Source organism: Colias croceus, chromosome 13 (genome assembly GCF_905220415.1).
Source record: "Colias croceus chromosome 13, ilColCroc2.1".
Classification (NCBI taxonomy): Eukaryota; Metazoa; Arthropoda; class Insecta; order Lepidoptera; family Pieridae; genus Colias; species Colias croceus.
The window spans coordinates 8,546-29,292 of NC_059549.1; the positions used below are offsets into that span (position 1 = coordinate 8,546).

General features: G+C 43.5%; 1 protein-coding gene and 1 long non-coding RNA gene across 2 annotated transcripts; one reads left to right on the top strand and one right to left on the bottom strand.

The window, feature by feature from the left end:
* Positions 1–4,587: 4,587 nt before the first annotated feature.
* LOC123697015 lies at positions 4,588–15,678 on the bottom strand. The gene is made up of 16 exons (XM_045643433.1): positions 15,359–15,678; positions 13,501–13,681; positions 13,221–13,422; positions 12,912–13,071; positions 12,524–12,682; positions 11,458–11,621; positions 10,812–11,220; positions 10,472–10,602; positions 9,498–9,715; positions 9,128–9,278; positions 8,759–8,998; positions 8,304–8,445; positions 7,221–7,402; positions 6,848–6,863; positions 4,857–5,011; positions 4,588–4,813 (listed from the first exon to the last, which is right to left on the bottom strand). The coding sequence occupies exons 1-16, from the start codon at positions 15,429–15,431 to the stop codon at positions 4,646–4,648; spliced, it is 2,751 nt and encodes a 916-aa protein (XP_045499389.1). The 5' UTR covers positions 15,432–15,678; the 3' UTR covers positions 4,588–4,645.
* A 928-nt stretch (positions 15,679–16,606) lies between these two features.
* On the top strand, positions 16,607–17,955 carry LOC123696771. The gene is made up of 3 exons (XR_006752121.1): positions 16,607–16,666; positions 17,122–17,313; positions 17,771–17,955. It is a non-coding gene; the product is annotated as an uncharacterized LOC123696771 (long non-coding RNA).
* The last annotated feature ends 2,792 nt before the right edge of the window (positions 17,956–20,747 follow it).

The following is a 20,747-nucleotide window of genomic DNA, read 5'->3' on the forward strand; positions in this document are numbered from 1 at the left end:
CAGTGATTTTTTAGCTCATGCACCAGAATCACACATAAGCTATTCATATTATGCATGCCCACGGGTCCTTCCGCGGATAAAATCACGCGGCACGGGTGGTGCGAATCTAATATCTAATATATAAAAATCAATGCCACTTTTCGTTGTAATTCCATAACTCGAGAACGGCTGAACCGATTTCGATAATTCTTTTTTTATTATATTCCTTGAAGTACGAGGATGGTTCTTATGTAGAGAAAACGTAAACATGTACCACGGGCGAAGCCGGGGCGGACCGCTAGTCTAATATATATTATAAAGGCGAAAGTTTGTAAGGATGTATGGATGTATGGATGTATGGATGTTTGTTACTCTTTCACGTAAAAACTACTGAACCGATTACAATGAAATTTAGCACACATATAGAGGGTAACTTGGATTAACACATAGGATAGTTTTTATCCCGGAAATCCCACGGGAACGGGAACTATGCGGGTTTTCCTTTGCAAACGCGGGCGAAGCCGCGGGCGGAAATCTAGTTGTGAAATAATAAGAGAGTGTAAACAGCATTACCTATAAAACATCGAATAATGTGCATGTTTTCAATGTTTTCGTGCTCAAAATAACAAAGTAGAATACCGGCCACAAAGGCGCAGATTGTGCGCGCAGTGCAGGAAGCGGCGCCAGCGCGCGACCGAGTGCGCGGCGTGCACGTCCCCGCAGCCCGCGCCCGCCGCGCCGCCCAGCGCGCTCGCCACGCCGCACAGCATGCCCGCGCACACCACGCCGCCTCCTAGGTCTCGCTGCACATCAATTGGCTAATTCTAAGTCTGTAGGTACCTATTAATAAAATGGACTACTGTCTCGATTCCAAGACCGCTCGATTCATCACCGCCGAGCGTAATCGAGCTATGGAAGTCACCATTTTAATTATATTAAGTAAAAAAAAAAAATATTAAGACTAGTCCGCGTCGACCTAAAGCGCGACAACATAATATTATTATCACCTCACAAAGCGTATCGCCGCTCAAACAAAACATCCGATTGCGCGAAGCCGCCCAATGCGGTACATCTGCAGCGCAGCGGTCGTCCGGAACCAATTCGAGATCGACCACGCGCAATCGTAAACTTCGAACGTCGGCGCGGCCATCGGAGCCGGGCATCAGACGAGCGAAGTAGCACCTGGAGCCCGTCCGACACACCCTCGCGTCGGTGGCCATGAATATGGGACGGGCGGCGACCCCTCTGCCGAACGGCTCCTCGAGCTCGAGCACGGCCAGGTCGAGCGCGGGGTCGTCGGGGTCGCGGCCGTCCCCGGCGAGCGCCACGCGCAGCACGCGCCGCGACGCGCCGGCCACGGGCGCCGGGCGCGCCGCCAGCAGCGCCGCGGCCAGCGCCCACACGTCGCGCGTGGGCACCCGCGGCCGCGCGCAGCGCGCCGTCGACAGCGCCGTGCGCTGCGACACCAGCGAGCCCGCGCACCGCCAACCGTCTGCGTGCTCTATTATCACCTGACGTCGCAAACGATTCTTATTATTGAGGCTATGATGTCAACAAAACTTTCTATATAGAGAACGAAAATTAATAAATAAACAAAATATTCTCAAATTGATAAAGCATTCAATATAACGACGCCGTGGCCTGCGTTATTTACCATGTATAGAACGGAGTCGCTTTCCTCCTCACTCTCACTATTTGCATCGTCGTCGTGGTGCTCTCGCTCTGCATATCCTGAATTCGATTACGAAGTGGATTAATGATTATTAATTAATGAAAAAAATTATAGGTATACAACAGTTCTAGAAAGGGATGCCGTGTTCCCATCAGCTTTAGCATTGGATTGGACAAGTCAGAGGCGCTCACCGCCAGCGACAGTCAGCAGCAGGACGGCCAGCGCGAGCCCGCCGCGCAGCGCCCTCGCACACATTAGTGCGGACACATCGGCTTAATATTTCCCCGATACCGATTGTTAGGGCACGCGTATTGCAGCACTTTTTTCCTATATTATTTCTAAATTATTCTATTCTGTTTAAATATTGTGACTTTCCTGACAGAGTCAATAAAAGCTAAAGACTAAAATGCTGTTGAATATAATCTATGGTACCTAACTACCTACTCGTATATTTCCATGCTCAATACCCTCACTCGATACTATGTACCTCCATACCCTGTGTCGATACCTATTACTATAAGGACGCGTTTACGAATCTGACAAAAATAAGCAGTTTTTCGATGCATTTTGCGGCAAAATAATACAAAACCAAATTTGACTAATAATTACCATAGATAGATCTTTAAATGGTAGGAATTATTTAATCGAAAATTTTGGTTTATAATATTGTAAAAAATAATTTCCTTTGCCTCTTCACACAAAATTGACAATATCGTGCTGAATATAGAAGCATTTTTCTATTATTTGCTAAAATAAATTTACTTATTTAAAAATATTTTAAGTAAGCAGACATGTCCAACTCAAAAAGGTAGGAACTAAAACTATCAAAATGTTACAAATAAGCTGAGAAAAAAATTAAAATCAAATCTTATTTTTTCACATATTTAACTGTAACGCGTGATACTTATTGCATGGAAATAAGGGTTATTTTATTTGTCACTATCTTGATTTATTGTACAAAAATTTGTAATGAAATATTTAATGTATTATACCTTTGTGAGTAGACGCTGTGACGCTTGTAGGCAGCTCCTCGTTTACGAAAAGATCGCTGTACGTATACAAAATATTTGACCTAATAAACTTGATCATTGACGCATTCTGCACCGACAACCAAGGCACACCAAGGAAAGATTTTATTTATAGTTTTTCATATGGGATTATAAATTTCATATTTAGTTTCTAACTTGATGGAGTGACCTGACGTGTACTTCGAAGAACTGCTACTGGAACTCATAGACGAGTAGAGCTAGATGTACCGAGTTTGGGCTCGTTTTGTTAGTTACGTTGAGACCTTACCTCCGGACTTGATGGAGTGACCTGCAGGTGTACTTCGAAGACTGCTACTGGAACTAATAGACGAGTAGAGCTAGGTGTGCCGAGTTTGGGCTCGTTTTGTTAGTTACGTTGAGATCTTACCACCGGAATTGATGGAGTGACCTGCAGGTGTACTTCGAAGACTGCTACTGGAACTTATAGACGAGTAGAGCTAGGTGTGCCAAATTTGGGCTCATTTTGTTAGTTACGTTGAGACCTTACCACCGGAATTGATGGAGTGACCTGCAGGTGTACTTCGAAGAATGCTACTGGAAATAATAGACGATTAGGGCTAGGTGTAGGTGTTTGTTAGGAGCGAGGTGTATCAAGTTCAACGTAACTAACAAAACGCGCCTAAACTTGGCACACCTAGCTCTACTCATCTATTAGTTCCAGTAGCAGTCTTCGAAGTACACTTACAGGTGACTCCATCAAGTCCGAAGGTAAGGTCTCAACGTAACTAACAAAACTAGCCCAAACTCGGCACACCTAGCTCTACTCGTCTTTAAATTCCAGTAGCAGTCTTCGAAATACACCTGCAGGTCGCTCCATCAATTCCGGTGGTAAGGTCTCAACGTAACTAGCAAAACGAGCCCAAACTCGGCACACCTAGCTCTACTCGTCTATAAGTTCCAGTAGCAGTCTTCAAAGTATACCTGCAGGTCACTCCATCAAGTCCGGAGGTAAGATCTCAACATAACTAACAAAACGAGCCTCAACTCGGCACACCTAGCTCTATGCGTATAATAGTTCCAGTAGCAGTCTTCGAAGTACACGTCAGGTCACTCCATCAATTCCGGTGGTAAGGTCTCAACGTAACTAACAAAACGAGCCCAAACTCGGCCCACCTAGCTATACTCATCTATTAGTTCCAGTAGCAGTCTTCGAAGTACACCTGCAGGTCATTCCATCAAGTCCGGAGGTAAGGTCTCAACATAACTATCAAAATGAGCCCAAACTTGGCATACCTAGCTCTACTCGTATAATAGTTCCAGTAGCAGTCTTCGAAGTACACCTGCAGGTCACTTCATCAATTCCGGTGGTAAGGTCTCAACGTAACTAACAAAACGAGCCCAAACTCGGCACACCTAGCTCTACTCGTCTATAAGTTCCAGTAGCAGTCTTCAAAGTATACCTGCAGGTCACTCCATCAAGTCCGGAAGTAAGGTCTCAACATAACTAACTGTACCTTTTATAGTTTAGATTTTTCAAGGAAACACACACTTCACTTGTTTCACTTTTATTTCGATTTTTATTATAAAAAAGAGCGTGTGTTCCGAGCACACGTGTCAGAAGTCAAACTTCTTTGGCAAAGATGCCAAAATCATCGCATTACTCCATGACGTGACTGCACCGTGACTGCTAAATTCAAATTCATTTATTATCAGAACATCATAGGTCCACTTGTTAGTAATTTTTTAATTACTATGTTAGTACATTAATTATCTATTATCATTATCATTTCACAATTTATATATCATTTTACTATTATTTAAGTTAGACGATGTGTGTACTTGCTCGCAATGGTACAAGTATCAAGTGAGTACCCGACGACCAAAGTGAGACCAGAGGTTGCACGTGTATCGTGATACCCAAAAGAGGACATAAATGAAACGTTCCACAAGGGTGTAATATATTTATTCATAAAAAAATTATTCATAAAACGCGTCGAGGGCTTCGCTAGGGGAGCGCCGGCGGCAGCAGCTCGAGCGGGTGCGCGTGCAGGCGCAGCTGGCGCTCCAGCAGCGCGTCCGCCAGCGCCGCCGCCTCGCCGCCGCACCACGCCGCGCCACGCACGTGCAGCCACTGCAACAGGGGCCCGGGCGGCGGTGAGTGCGGTGGGGGTGTGGGGGGTGGGGTGTTTGGGGGCGAGCGCGCTCAGTGCAACCACCTTGTGCTGGGGCTCCGCCTGCAGCGCGGCGTACAGCGCGTGCGGCAGGCGCGGCGCGGCGGCGCGCGCCTCAACCTCCAGCCGCGCGGCCCACAGCAGCGCGCCGGCGCCGGGCCCGCTCGCGCGCCGCGCCGCGCGCACGGCCCGCTCCGCGTCTGCGAACGCGACGAGTTACGTGTCAGTCGATGGGTGGAAATTTTACATGATCGTTAGTACGAAATTAATTCATGCGTTAAGGCCGGGCGGCGAACAGTCTAAAATACTTTCTACGCAAGCTCCGCCCCATGCACCCCGCCACTCCGCGGTCCGCGCTTCGTTTACCGCGAGCGAGACGAACGTCGCGCGTCGCCAGTTGTCCAAACCTTAAGTCGCGAAAATAAAATCAGCTGTACCTTCAATTTTGACGAGTTATGCGAAAATAAATGTAGAGAACAACTGTTTTCAACAATCTCCAACGCAACTGGCCTTGAACTCACGCGCTAGGTTCAAGGTTGCAGGTGCATGTAATATTATTAGCAACAGTTTTGATACAGAACGTTTTCAATAAAATCTTTATCAGTTCATCATAGAGGTATCTGGAAGTATGTATGTCCATGATTGTGGTCATTGTTGCGTATTTGTCGTAAAGGTACTCGGTGTTTAGACTGAAACAGAACGAAAACATTTTCGAGGAATTTACTGGCTCCATTGAAAATAGGACCGTATTACCATACTTGACACGACTGTGTCATACAATTTTAAACTTTAGATTAGACGTTTCGTCAAAATAATATTTAAGTAATAAGAGTTTTATTAAAATAACTACAAAATAATAAACCTAATGGCAAGGCCGCGTGCGATACAGACCCTCTCACGACGGCGCACAGCGCGGCACTGAGAGTCCGGTGAGACCGCTACGGTGCTAGACGCTAACACAGCCGTAATAAAGTTGATTATCGCGTGCGCTCTTTGATCGCCTTCGAGCTCGGAACTAAATGTCGTAAGTCTCAATTCTTATTTCGTTTATAACCAAATTGATCTAGAGAAAAATTATCTTGGGATTCTTACTGTTAACATTTATTTTAGACATAAAGTCCAAGTAAATCTTAAAAAATGTAATAATCCTTAAAAAACTACTAAAGTTCCATTTTGATTGAATGTGTGACAGTTTCAGAATATTAATGCAAATTCACATAAAATTTAGGGAGCCTCCTCTTAAGGTGAAATGAGACCCAAAACAGACGTTTCGAGCTCACGGAGAATTAATTTTTTCTTCAAAAACTACCAATTTGATTTTTTTTATTTATGGATTTATTTAATTGAAGAGTTTGTCTAGTGACGTGTGGGAACCGAAACACGATTGAAAAAATTTGCCTCGATAGAAAAACGTTGTGAAGTTTCCTAAAAATTTAACGGTCAATCAATTTCATTTGGACAATAGTAAAGTAATATCAATGAAACTTTATCCACATCCACTTCCATTCAATTCTTGAGAGACTAGATTAGAGATTAGATTTTACATTTAATACATCAGTAATTTAAAAAGAATATATTTATAAATTATGAGCACAAAATTGCGCGTAGGCCGGTCGCTTCCGCCGTTCTGCCTCCTGTAGTCGACGCTAACGCGTCTTTAATAAAAATTCATGGGTATAAGAGTTGTACTTGCAAAAACGAAACGCAACAAAAAAAACAAATGTCAAGATGGTTGCTCGAAATTGTATGAAAAATTATGAAAATTTAATAATTAATTTCTAAAAAACTATAAATCTCCTTAGGTTAAGATTTTACGGGTCAGTTACTTAGGCATAGACCTTTCTCCAAAAAAATTTTGGTTGACCAACTCGACGGCCCTTAAAGTACATTTTAGCCAAATATGATATATATTATGTAAAAAAAAACCAAACGTAAATAGCATAAGTCTATTATGTATTTTTATTATCATATTGTACGTAAAGTCCCCACGACGAAAAACTGTAAATTTTGTTTACAAAGATTTTCAAATAACTTACATAGGTAGCGACAATTCTAACAATAACAAATCATTTCATCATAAAATAAATTAGTCGCAAGCTCACTTTTTGTAACCAGACTTGTACCAATTAAAAATCGACCTTCGTGCAAAGGAACAGAGGTCGTTTTTCTAGTCCGATGGGTCCGGCAACGAAAAGACGTTGCCTGATCGCTTTACTCTGCTTCAACCGCGCGAATATAAGAATTTAAGTAAAGTTCATTGAACCTCCGTTAGTTCCGTATGTTTCCGTCATCTATTCAGTTGCGTGGCGTGGCGAGGGGATTTTCGTGAAGCGTCCCGCGCGCTCTTATGCTCCACCCAGGGGGCGTAGCCCAAAAGGTGCACAAACACGATTGTATTTCGCCTTAAACGACCCGCCGGTACCTACACAAATAAAATATAAATGAATAAGTAAATATAGAAGCGTCACCGGGCGGGGCGAAGTCCGAGCTTACGGCGCGCAGCAGCGCGGGCAGCAGGCGCGCGAGGGCGGCGCGCGGGGAGCGGGCGGGGCGGGGCGCGCCCTGCCGCCACACCGCCGCGCCGCTGCACGCTGCATAGTGGACATTGCTCTATTAGTATATAATATTATGTTTTCAATGTATTACTTGAATTTTTATTTCAATTAATTACAATGGCTCGACGGCATGTATTGAATACTAGCATTCCGCCCGCGGCTTCGCCCGCGTTTAAAAAAACCCGCATAGTTCCCGTTCCTGTGGGATTTCCGGGATATACATATATGTTTATCCAAGTTACCCTCTATATATGTATACTAAATTTCAATGTAATCTTCAGTAGTATTTGCGTGAAAGAGTGAGTAGGTACATCCATCCTCACAAACTTTCGCATTTATTATAAGTATTACATTTCCCAACGTGTAGAATCAACAAAGCTAAAAACAGTGTAATATTTATGGCTATTAAAATATTATATATAATATTAAATAATACATCATTTATTTTGATAAGGGTTAATACCAAGGTACAAATAAAGAGCTTTTTGTAGCGGTGGTATTTTAATTTCTTTTTTTCAATAAAAAAACGCTTATTGTGACATGACTGTAATAGTTAGAGATATGCTGCCGCTGATTTTTTGTAGACAATGGTGTGTTCTAAAAAAATGTAGTATATCATTTTGTTCTATCATCAACAGTTTTCGCAGCGCACGCGATGTAAGGTAGTTTTTTGATATTTTTTTCACACCTTGGATTACGTTATCGTAATTTTAGTAAGGATGCCTATTTTTTTTGAAAATGAAATATAGCCTATGTCACTCAGAAATGATGTAGCTTTCCAACAGTGAAAGAATTTTTCAAATCTGCCAAGTAGTTTCGGAGCCTATTCAATTCATACAAACAAACAAACAAAAAATCAAACTTTTCCTCTTTATAATATTTGTATAGATTTGCAAACAGAATATAAACAAGAGTGAATAGAGGAGAATCGTCAGACCGAGCGCGAGGTAGGCGTTGTCGGGGAACAGGTCGGCGAGTGCGGTGCGTGCGGGGCGCGCGTGCGCGGGCAGAGTGCGCTCGCACAGCGCCGCGGCCGCCTCCTCGTGGTAGCGCAGCGCCGCGCCCTCCGAGTTGTGCACCTGCCGGAGGCCCGTCGCTGATTTCGTTATTGGAACGGTGGACGCGGAACGTGCAGATTAGATTATGTGATCTTAGATTTTTAATGTTTAGTCGATTAATGTTTCATAACAATTTATAAACAATACAAGAGTCATAAATCGATAACCTAATCTTGTTACGATGGGCATAAAATAACAGATTAGTTCGTTTTCTTAGAACTGCACATTTGCTTAACCTTAATAAACCATTCTAAACAGAATGAACGTCGTCACTCGTCGTTTAGTATGTACGACTACAATGAATGTGTCCGAGTGCAGGGCGCGGGGGACTCACGTGCACGGCCCGCGCGGGCAGCTCCTGCAGCAGCTGCAGCGCGCGGGCGGGCGCGCACAGCACGGCGCGGGCGCGCGCCCACTGCTCGGCGCCCGGCGCCAGCGCACCGCACACGCCCGCCCCGCCCCCCGCCTCCCCCGGCGCCTCCGCCCCGCCCCCCGGCGCCTCCGCCCCGCCCCCCGGCGCCTCCGCCCCGCACGACTCGAACGACCGCTCCAGTGCGGCGCAGCGCTCCTCGCACTGAATATTACACGCGAGTCGATATGAACATAAAAGTAATACTAGGCATATAAGTAGAATAGAATCGTTTGAAATAAATAAAACCATTTTTATTGAAAATTGTTTAAATGAATATAAGGAGCAACCCACCAAGGCCAGCGCGGCGTCCCGCAGGCGCGGCTCGGGCGCGGCCAGGCCGGCGGGCGGGCCGGCGGGCGGGCCGGCGGGCGGCGCGCGGCGCAGCACCGCGTGCACGAGCGCGCTGTCGCCCGCGCGCGCGCCGCACACCGCCCGCACCGCACTGCAACGGTACACGCCTATGTTACGTATTGGAGATTCACTTTTTTGGAATACTAATAAAAAAATGCACTCTGTTATTTTGACGGGGTGCTCCCGTTTGAATTCGGTTTAGATATGACAATCTGGAGCCGGTTCTAAAAATTTTGTATAAATTTTTATTTGTCTTCTGCTTATTCACTAATTCGTCGTGAGACAAACCCAACAAACCCAACCAGTGTACCTGGCGACATAGATGGCGTGCTCGGTGGGGCGGTCGGGGTCTGCGATGGCGGCGCGCAGCGCGTGGCCGGCCGCCGCCCCGCCCCCGCCCGCCCCGCCCGCCCCACCCACCCCGCCCGCCAGCTGCTCCAGCAGCGCGAACTCGGCGAACGCCAGCGGCGACGCGGGCGCGAACCGCTTCAGCACGGAGCGGGCCTCGCTGCGCAGTCGACCCGCTTCCTGCGACATATTAATATCGAGCTATACTCCGCTTCGATATGTAGAAATTGTAGAGTTATATTTTGCGTAAAAGTTTAAGCTTAATTGACGTCGAGCCCGTGCAACGTATATTTTATTTTATCTGTATATCGACAATCGCGAGTGTCGGCGTTCGGGCCGCCCCCGCACCTCCGACTGCGGCGCCGCGAGCAGCGCGCGCGCGTGCAGCCAGCGCAGGCGCCAGCACGCGAGCGGCTCGCGCGCCGCGCCGCCCGCCGCGCACGTACCTCCGACTGCGGCGCCGCGAGCAGCGCGCGCGCGTGCAGCCAGCGCAGGCGCCAGCACGCGAGCGGCTCGCGCGCCGCGCCGCCCGCCGCGCACGTACCTCCGACTGCGGCGCCGCGAGCAGCGCGCGCGCGTGCAGCCAGCGCAGGCGCCAGCACGCGAGCGGCTCGCGCGCCGCGCCGCCCGCCGCGCACGTACCTCCGACTGCGGCGCCGCGAGCAGCGCGCGCGCGTGCAGCCAGCGCAGGCGCCAGCACGCGAGCGGCTCGCGCGCCGCGCCGCCCGCCGCGCACGTACCTCCGACTGCGGCGCCGCGAGCAGCGCGCGCGCGTGCAGCCAGCGCAGGCGCCAGCACGCGAGCGGCTCGCGCGCCGCGCCGCCCGCCGCGCACGTACCTCCGACTGCGGCGCCGCGAGCAGCGCGCGCGCGTGCAGCCAGCGCAGGCGCCAGCACGCGAGCGGCTCGCGCGCCGCGCCGCCCGCCGCGCACGTACCTCCGACTGCGGCGCCGCGAGCAGCGCGCGCGCGTGCAGCCAGCGCAGGCGCCAGCACGCGAGCGGCTCGCGCGCCGCGCCGCCCGCCGCGCACGCCGCGTCCCACAGCGCGCGCACCCAGCTCTCGTAGCCTGCCAACGTGTTAATCATATTATTAAAAAATAATTTTTCGAAAAGTAATGGTCACCGAAATCCGAAACTGTCCCCTGCAACCCCTAATACTTTTTGAAGTCATTACGAGATTAAGTTTGGTTCTTTAGGTACTTATTATTCCATTCGACGTAACAAACTGCGCGTGTTCACGAAAGTGTATGAATAGTCGAGTAGAGTGGAGCGGTACCGGTGTCGTCGCTGAAGTAGTGCGGCGGGTCGGTGAGCAGGGCCAGCAGGCGCGCGGCGGCGGCGGGCGGGGCGCGCGCGGGGTGCGCGGGCGGCAGGCGGCGCGCGGCGGCCAGCAGCGGCAGCAGCGCCTCGCCGCAGTCCGCGTCCGCCTCGCCCAGCAGGCGCGCGCCCCACTGCGTGCCCGGCAGCAGCGGCACCTTGGCCAGCAGCAGCAGGCGCAGCGCCAGCGCGGGCGCGGCGTGCGGCTGCAGCAGGTCGGCCACGTCGTGCGGCAGCGGCGCGCGCTGCGGGTCGGCGGGCGGCGGGCCGCGCGGCGGGCCGGGCGCGGCGGGCCGCCAGTGCGCCGCCGCGCGCGCGCGCTCCACGCGCACCCACACCGCGCTGCTCGGCAGCCCGCTGCTTATCGCCTGCGCGGGACACGATATGCTTATTGAGTCTGTCCGACCGACGGCTTTGAAACTTGAGCTATGATATTACAAATGTGACCAAAATAGTCAACACAAAATCGTAGCGAATGACGCGATAAGGTATGTTTTACCTAAAATTTCAATTTATGATATTATAATAATATGTGAAAGTGTAAAGTGAAAGTGAAAGAATAAAGGAATGGCTTTGACAAATAATGTAATCTATAGCTGCGCTACCTTATCCTCGAGCTCTTGCAGGCGCTGTTCGTTGCGGAGCGCGGCGGGCGGCGCGGGGGGTGCGGGGGGGAAGGTCACGGGGGAGGAGGGGAAGTTCATCGCCACCAGCAGCTCGATCGCCAGCACGAGCCGCTCCCACAGCCCCGCCGCGCGCAGGTGCGCACCTGACGGCGTACAGTCATTTTGTAATAGGTTATTGTGATAGTGTTAATAAATGATATATTATTTTAAACTTTAACCCACAGAATACTTAATAGTATCTAACGCTACAGAACGGACACTCTACTTCCCGCCAAAAGTAAACACTTACCTCACCCCGCACGATCACGAGTAATATGGCTAGCACTTACCGCAAGGACGATACGCAGCGAAGATTGACAACATTGATCAAATTGTGTACTTTTTTTTTATATGTGATTGTCGTTTTTCTTAATATAAAAAAAATACATAAAAATGGTTAAATATTGTATTTAAATATGATACAAATCAGAAGAGTTTTTAGTTTACTAAGTGACGAGATAAGGTAAGTCAATTAATATTTTACTTAAGCAATAAGGGTACAATGTAATATGTATTAAACATAAATTTGAACGATTTATGTAATCTATCTGAATAATAAATTCAAAATCGCGCGGCATAGGGACGCGAGTCGCGACGGCGCGGCGCCACGACTCACGCCACCCGCGTGGTGCCTCAGCTGCAGCCAGTCACTCGTTACTAACCCTAAAGCATATACGCACACATTTATACTGTGTACATCTGTGCATTAGACTAGTGTAATAGCCTAATGCTAGTGTGAGTGTCAAAACGACAATTTTGTATGGAGTGTCTGGGTTGTGCTTCAACCGAGACTAGAAAGAATCAGCGAATATAAAAAAAAAACGTGTGTCACTCGAGGACTGCCGCGGTAAAGCATTGTATTACATAGCATGCCTTCAAGCCACACCTCCGTGCCCGTCGGAGTGGGGAGCGTGAGGTTTTTTCGTTACGGAATTTCTTAAAAAAATTCTAATCAATAAAACAAAAGAAAAAAATGATACTATAAAATATTGAGTGCAGTGCTCACCGTAGGCGTGCAGCAGGCGCGGGTAGGCGGGCGCGTGCGGGCGCGTGTCGGCGAGCGCGGCGGCCAGCGCGGCCAGCGCGCCCGCCTCGCCCGCGCCCTCCGCGCCCGCCGCCGCCACCAGCCGCGCCCACACCGCCGTGCGCACGCTCATGCGCTTCTCTGCCATTCAATATCATCATATTATTTCACTAAACAATCATTGACAATAATAACAATCAATATCTATTCTTGCAAAATTAATATTTCACCTATAATCTTTTATTTTAATCTTTGCATTGCATGTTGTATTGTGATAGTAGAACTACACAATTTATCATAGTTTCCAATGTGGAAGTAGTTGTTCGGTAATTTTTGACATCTAAAAACTTAAGCATACTAGGTCACTAACCTTCGACGAGCATGTCTCGAAGACCTTCAAGGTACTGTCTGTGAGACAATGCAGCTTTCATTAAAGCAAACAGCCTGTCTCTTAATCGAGTTGAATTAGGCAGTTGCGCTGCAGCTTCACAAGCAATTTCTAAAGCAGACTCCACACTAACACACATTTCCTGTAACAAATATGTTCTGTGTATATGTATATGTAACAATTTATAATTTTTATACATTAAGAAAGTATACCTAATGTCGGAAAGTACTATAAAATATCTGTGTAAAAATTCATAGATTAAAGGCAAAAAAAAAATTAATCATAAAATACCTGGAAATCGATGTAGGCTTCCCACAACATCTGGTCATGTGGTGTCTCTGCTAGCAGCTTGCGGTATGCAGTCTGCCTCTCCACAGCCTCACTGCTATCATCCTCATCTTGTAAATGCTTTGAATAATAACGCCGCCATCCGTTTCCTTTATCTTTGCATGCCTTCTTTACACCAACGCTTAGTGCATTTATATAACTATATCTACATAGAATGACAATATGATTTTAAAAAATATTTAAAATTTTTTGGAATAATAACAGTACAATATCACAAACTTACTGTGGCCTGCCTGGATAGTAAAGTGTAGAGACACGTAGGTTGCCACGATCCAGCTTGCAATCAATATAAAAGTCATTAGAAGACAAATCTCTAGAAGTTGATTCAGACTTCCTTTTTACAGAAATTGTTCTTTCCTCCTCTGAATCACTTGCCAGCAACTGTACTTCCATGGCCTCTGGAACTGGCAATGCAAGCGTGTATAATTATTATTGATTGAAACATATTTTGTAATATTTTTGTTTCATTGACAATGGGGAATGCTTGACCACAATATCATCTGATGTCAAGCTAAGATAAAACAAAATGATAAAATCACCCTAAATTGTTTATTAAATTAGTAGCTGTAATGATTAATAAGAGTTTGTGTAATATAATATATCACTTCTTTACAGAAATTCAATGGGAATTATTAATATAAATAATTTGTTATTTCTTTAGAAATTTGCGGCACGACTTAAGGGGGGGAGGGGTGAGAAAGGGAGGGGGGAGGTAAAGGGAGATCCCCTATAAAGTGGGGGGTGCGGAAACCCCCCCTTTTTTTAATTTTTTCGAGATTATATTTATAAATGTAGTTAGAAGTATATCGAAGATTATGGGCATTCTTGACTGCTGCGGCGCTGCAGAACGTGGCGCTTGCCCCCGTGTACCTCGTTGCAGGCAGGAGTCTTCACTCGCCTTCGTAGCTTCGGCTTTTTGGTCGCCTTTGGCGACCAGCCTCAGCCACTCCAGCTCGCTTGACTCTGCCTGCTCCTCAGCACACGCGGGCGCCACGCTCCTCCGCGCCTCCGACTTTTTTAATACACTCTAGTGTATGACAGACAAGTACCACGTGGATTCGGGGTGGACAGATTCGGTTCCCTTACTAAGAATTTGTGTGCAATATACATACAATATTTTTTTTTAATAATTATTTATTCTAATTATTTGTATGTACATGTTTGATACAATTTACAAGGGTAATGAATGGATCCATTTTATTTTTTTCCACCCAGCGTCTCCACATATCATATTCTTTTATAATATCATCGAATTTTGGGTGGTTTTAGTTATCTTTTTAAAAAATCTTTTTACAACACACCACTGGGACTCAATTTTTTGTGTATGAGTTCCATCAGGGGCAACAAATGGGTTGTCTGGGTCTGAGTGATTAACTTTTTTATGAACATACCAATGTTGCCCCAATCATATACCTTTTTTTTTTTTTTTTTTTTATAGTGGGGAAATCTTCCAAAGATACCCACTGCCCCCGGGGAAGGAGCCGTGGGTTATGTCGGATTCCTACCGACTAAAACCCCACTGTGTTCCGTCGAGCCGCTTTAATGATGGGGCCGCGGGTATTGGTTGGAATTCTTCCGCGACCCCCTCGGCGGCAGCCCATCTCTAGGCCAGGCGCGAGCCAAGAACAGGAAAGATGGTTTGCCTGCTCTTCCCTCCCGTTGGCGGCATGAGCGGAACACGTCTCAAGCCGCCTCACCGAACCGGACGATGGATTACATTCCCCGTTCCACCGCCCGGCCCAATCATATACCTACTACTCGCCAATAATCCTTATGAATTGTTGTCCCTCAGAAACATGCTTTTGAATGCACATTTTGACATTAATTGTTATCTCTTTCAAACACAATATTCCTTCTTGTAGTTTTGTCAATGTAGGTAACTCAACAATTTTTGAACATAACCTCAAAGATTAAAATTAAGATTTCTGTGTAATTATACGTTTCCGCACGAAAAGCCGCTAATGTATGTTTCAGGGCATTATTATCGATCGGAAAAAATAAAAATCACGCCGAAATTCGTGCCGCAAATTTCTAAAGTCAACCCAATAATTTCATAATTTGTTTATGTAACTATTTCACACCTGGTAATTCAGCTAAAGCATTTTGTCCGTCTTTCAACCCTTTATTATCGGAATACGCCGGGAATAGGGCCATAGTAATTAATAGCAATATTTCCTATAAATAACAACTAAATAATACAATGGTGAAAAATACATTCGATTAACCTATATTAACCTAAATTAATAGCAAAGATATTTTACTATATTCCAAGAATTAAAATTAATTTTTAATTTAATTTCTGATTTGCAGACACGAAAAATTAAAATTTGTAAACAAATTATAAAAATGAATAAAAATATCTCAAATCTGACAATTTGACAATTGACATATTGTGACGATTGAGCAAACGTCATGTTGGCAAACGTGAACGTTAAAACAGGTTTTAAAAATAATGTCACAAAAACACACAATGTTATCTACAATGTTAATTTGAATTTGAATTTACAGTTCATAATAGACTTATAATTTTTCTCTTCGGATAGGTCGGTAGTTAATGTTGATTGTTGGTAGTTATTCATTATTGTGTATTTGATGTCCTTTGAGTCTTTCTAGTTTCTCAGTTGCAACTTGCAGTAATGGTTACAACTTGCAGCTTGGGTTGCAAAGACAGTACTGTTGGTACTGTCTAGGTCTCTATCATAATCACAATATCATAATAATAATTAATATTCACCTTGGATCACAGAACATAATATTAAATACTCAGGCCTTGGACACAGAGCAAGTAGTTAATGCCTTGATGCCTTGGATCAACCTTGGATTCACCTGTCCTATTATACATTATACTCTGAGCTTTATACAGTCAACAGCCTCTGAGACGAGCAGTCAACAGTAGGTATTATCTATGCACCTCTCTGTCAAAATGACAAACTGTCTTTTCGCAGCTGTTTGATACCAATGACTAAGGAATCCTATGGACAGGGCATATTGTTCTATACAAACAACTGATTATACAAATATCATGCATTTCGATACCGAAATAATAAAACTAATACTGTCTCTTTCTAACTAATGAATATTCTGATATGTGAAAAAATATGGCTATACGTCAGTCAGTGCTAATTCTATACCGCTTGACATTTGAAGTTAGCTCAAATACCTACTGTGGCCGGTCGCCATTTTATGTTCTCGTTATTACGATGTACATGCTCTGTCATTGCTCCGTAGTAAACATTGAAAAATATTGAATATTTTTGTGATTGTGACAAACATTTGTGTCTAAAACATATAGAGTGGTCAAGAACAAATAGTGGCATAATGCCAAAGCGCAGTATTGTGGGATGTGGCTCCGGAAAGAATGAAAACCAGAAAAGTTTGTCTTTGCACCGGTATGTATACGTTTTGACTGAAATATTAGTTATTTCTTTGCTGATTTAGTTATTGTCATGTATATTGAATTGAGGAGTATTCACAGACTATGTTCAGTGCAAAATTGTTACCAAATATAGCTTTATTTTGTATATTTTCGTTCTAGTAAAATAATGAATTTGGGTGCTAGTGATGGCTTATAATATCGACATTAGCAAAATGTTCGATGAAGACGTGCGTCTCCCAAGGCTGTGTCATTAATCTTAAGAATAGTTGCTTTGGTGAATACACTTCCAAATTAACAAATTAATTTTGCCAAGAGCAAGGAGCAAGGAAAAATAAAACACTTAAATTTACCTAATATGAATTTTAACTTAAGTAAGATTAGTCGCTTTTATAGTACTTTAAAAATGTATTTATAAATAAGTCAGGTCAGGACTAAAATTATAATAACCTAAAAATTCATTTTTTATAGGTTACCAAGAAGTGAAAATAGAAAAGGAAAATGGTTAGAAGCAATTGAAACTGAAAATATCAAGCCAAATGTAAAGGATATATCATAGTATGTTCCCTACATTTCCCCGAAAGTGCTTTCAATAGAACAATGGATGTGATTAGTCTGCACGATGATGCTATACCAGTATGTTTGCCGCTGCATTCACACAGGGTGAGGTTTTTATCTGTAGACACGTGATGTCTTCCAATTTACTTTTGGTCTTTTTATTTAGATTTAGGGCTGTCATTTATATTCTAACGTTTCTCCTATTTTGAAGAGGGCCTGTGAACAAACTGAGATGGTTTTATATGATTTTTTGAGTACAAACTTGGGTGATATTTGGTTGTTGAAATGTTATTGACTGAGGGAAAGTGAAATTTACTTTAAATACATGGGGTGTTTTAATTTATTTTTCTATTCTTTATAAATTTATATTTATAAAGCATTTGAATGCCATAAAATAAAACCAAAAATATAAATTTAAATTCCGCTATTGCAAGCCCTAATGTTAATATTAATTTCAAACCGTCGCGTCAGCATTGCCCTTTTAATTAAAATGTATTGCATGTGAGTTAAAATGTAAAGTGAACAATGTTAGTTAATGTAAACTGTGACATTTCATTTCCAGGTACCGGTTGAGCCTCAAATCCCGAACTCAAAAATGAACAGAGTGAATCCGAGTGCATCACAGGCTGCACGAAATAGTTTAGTTCTATAATTTTCTCTGTTATTAAGTAATTATTGTTTTTTTTTTTTTCTATTACCTACTGTATATTGTGTTGTTCATCGTAATAAAAAACTATTATATACCTATATTAGTATTTATTTTGTATCATTATATTACATTCCTCAAAACTGAAATTAGTTCAGCTAAAAGGTAACAAACAGCACATTCAATGACTGGGTGGTACGAAGTTCACCGGGACCGCTAGTAATTTAATAAAACAATCGAATACTAAATTATTCTGTTTTTCCGGAGCATGCGCCATCCCGCATGGCTGTAATACCATAGCAGCAAAATGCATACAACAGATTTTATACCGCATTCCTGTACCACATTTGCTCTTTACTGGCATGCTTCCGTTAATACTACATTCCAATAATATCTGATTTCAAAAACACCAGTCAAACAAAACAAAATATCCAATAAACCAGTTGGTCAATTTAGCAGATAACTTAAATGCCAAATTGTAAGTCTACCGTAATCCTTATATCCAAGTCAAAATTGAACTGGATTTATTAAATTATACAGGGTTAGCTATCTTGTCCTGCGAGGTTGCTGGTGTTTTACAAGGAACCCTGTTTAGGTGTTACCGTCACGAGCACTCATCGTCATACTTCATTCTCATTATTTTTCTCCATCGCGCCAAAAGAAGTATAACTTCAAAAAATATGTATATATAAAAACCTGCCCGTACTGAATGATCAATCCTGTAATAATAATCCTTGTGAAATGTTTAAAAATCTTTTCAATTTAGTTCATAATGAATTTGAAAAAATATTTAAAGTTAAATCTTTAAATATTACCAAGGATTTACCATTTAGTAAATGGGCGACACCTAGCATACATAGGTGTAGGATCGTTCTTTATGAGTTATATGGTATGAAGCAATATAATAAAGACCCATCTTTTCTTAGTTATGTTAGAAATTACTCAAAAACTTTTAAAATTGTTTGTTTTACTGCGAAGCGATTGTATATCAGAGATAAAATACGCGAATCGGATAATAAAGTTAAAACAGTTTGGTCTATTATTAATGGTGAAATGGGTAAAAGCAAATCAAGTAATACTATAAAACTTGTAGATAATGACAGGGTTATTGACAAAAGTGCTGATGTTGCGCTTGCTTTTGAAGAATTCTTCAGTAGTGTCCCTGTTACTATTACTAATAGTTTAAATTCGTCTTCAGCACTTGCAGAAACCTTTTTGAGGGACCATGTTGCGGGGTGCAGTACATTATTTGAATTACGACACGTAACTGCTAGTGATATTGTTACTGCCTTTAAGACGCTTAATCTAAAAAATACTTGTGATCTTTGGGGAATGTCCGTAAATTTAGTTAATAATATCATAGAAAATATTGCGAAAAATTTAGCTTTTATATTTAATAAGTGTTGTGACTATGGTACATTTCCTAATTTACTAAAGCTTAGTAAAGTTATACCTCTATTTAAGAAGGGCGATCAAGAAGACTGTAACAATTATAGACCTATCTCTATTTTACCAACATTAAGTAAGGTATTCGAGAAGTTAATATTAAACCAACTGAGTAGTCATTTTGCATCTAATGATTTACTGCACACCAAACAGTTTGGTTTCACAAAGGGGCGCTCAACCACAGATGCTGGGGTTGCACTTCTAACACATATATATAAAGCATGGGAAAACTCAAAAAATGCTCTGGGGATATTTTGTGACCTCTCCAAGGCATTTGACTGCGTTGAACATTGTACTTTGTTACGTAAACTTAATCACTATGGAATTAAAGGAAAAGCACAGAACCTCATAGCGTCATACCTGCATGATAGGATACAGACTGTAGTTGTTAATGGAGAACGTTCTAGCGGTGCGTCAATTAACATTGGTGTTCCACAGGGGTCAATTTTAGGTCCCTTCTTGTTCTTGGTATATATCAATGATCTTCCCTATTATTTGCAGGATATGTGTGAAATAGTTCTGTTTGCAGATGATACCTCATTAATTTTTAATGTGGATAGGCATGACCCAAATGTTGACGAAGTGAACAGTGCTCTTTTACACATATCTGAATGGTTTAATGCCAATAATTTATTATTAAATGCCAAAAAAACCACTTGTGTTGAATTTTTACTTCCTAACGTAAAAAAGTTGAACAGAGATATTACCTTGAACGGGGAGGTATTGCATCCTACTGAGTCTACTGTATTTCTAGGGTTAACATTGGACGAGAAACTACAGTGGGGAGCCCATGTCAACACCGCTGCAGGTAAGCTCAGTTCAGCTGCCTATGCAGTCCGAAAAATAAGGCAACTCACCGATGAAGATACGGCTAGACTGGTTTATTTCAGCTACTTTCATAGCATTATGTCCTATGGAATTCTACTGTGGGGCAGGGCTGCAGATATAGAAACTATATTTATCTTACAGAAAAGAGCCATTCGCTCTATATATAATTTACGTGCTCGGGATTCACTAAGAGATCATTTTAAGAATACTGGTATCCTTACTGTACCATCACAGTATATATTTAATAATATTTTGCATGTTCACAAAAACGCCGACTTACACACAAGAGTAGGAGATAGACACGATTATGGCACAAGGAACAGGAATAGAATTGAAATGCCATTTTTCCGATTAGCTAAAGTTAAAAATTCATTTATGGGTCAAGGTATACGCTTATACAATAGAATTCCTCTCAATATTAAAGAGTTTAGTAGTTCTAAATTTAAAACTTATATAAAAAATGTACTAGTTCAGAGAGCGTACTACAGTATTCAGGAATATATGGACGATAAAGACCCATGGAGGGTTGTCGCGTAAAAACCACAGGACAGTTCTTTGCATATTATGATATATTATGTATAAGTTAGATATAAGTTACATATTATGTAATATTGACATG

What these genes read in the sequence shown, in the direction of transcription:
- LOC123697015 (XM_045643433.1), bottom strand. Translation starts at nt 15,431, where the DNA reads ATGGCCCTATTCCCGGCGTATTCCGATAATAAAGGGTTGAAAGACGGA. An exon ending in TCGAGACATGCTCGTCGAAG is followed by an intron (nt 12,683 to 12,911) that starts GTTAGTGACCTA and finishes ATTGAATGGCAG; the next exon opens with AGAAGCGCATGAGCGTGCGC. An exon ending in CACGCCATCTATGTCGCCAG is followed by an intron (nt 9,279 to 9,497) that starts GTACACTGGTTG and finishes GTACCGTTGCAG; the next exon opens with TGCGGTGCGGGCGGTGTGCG.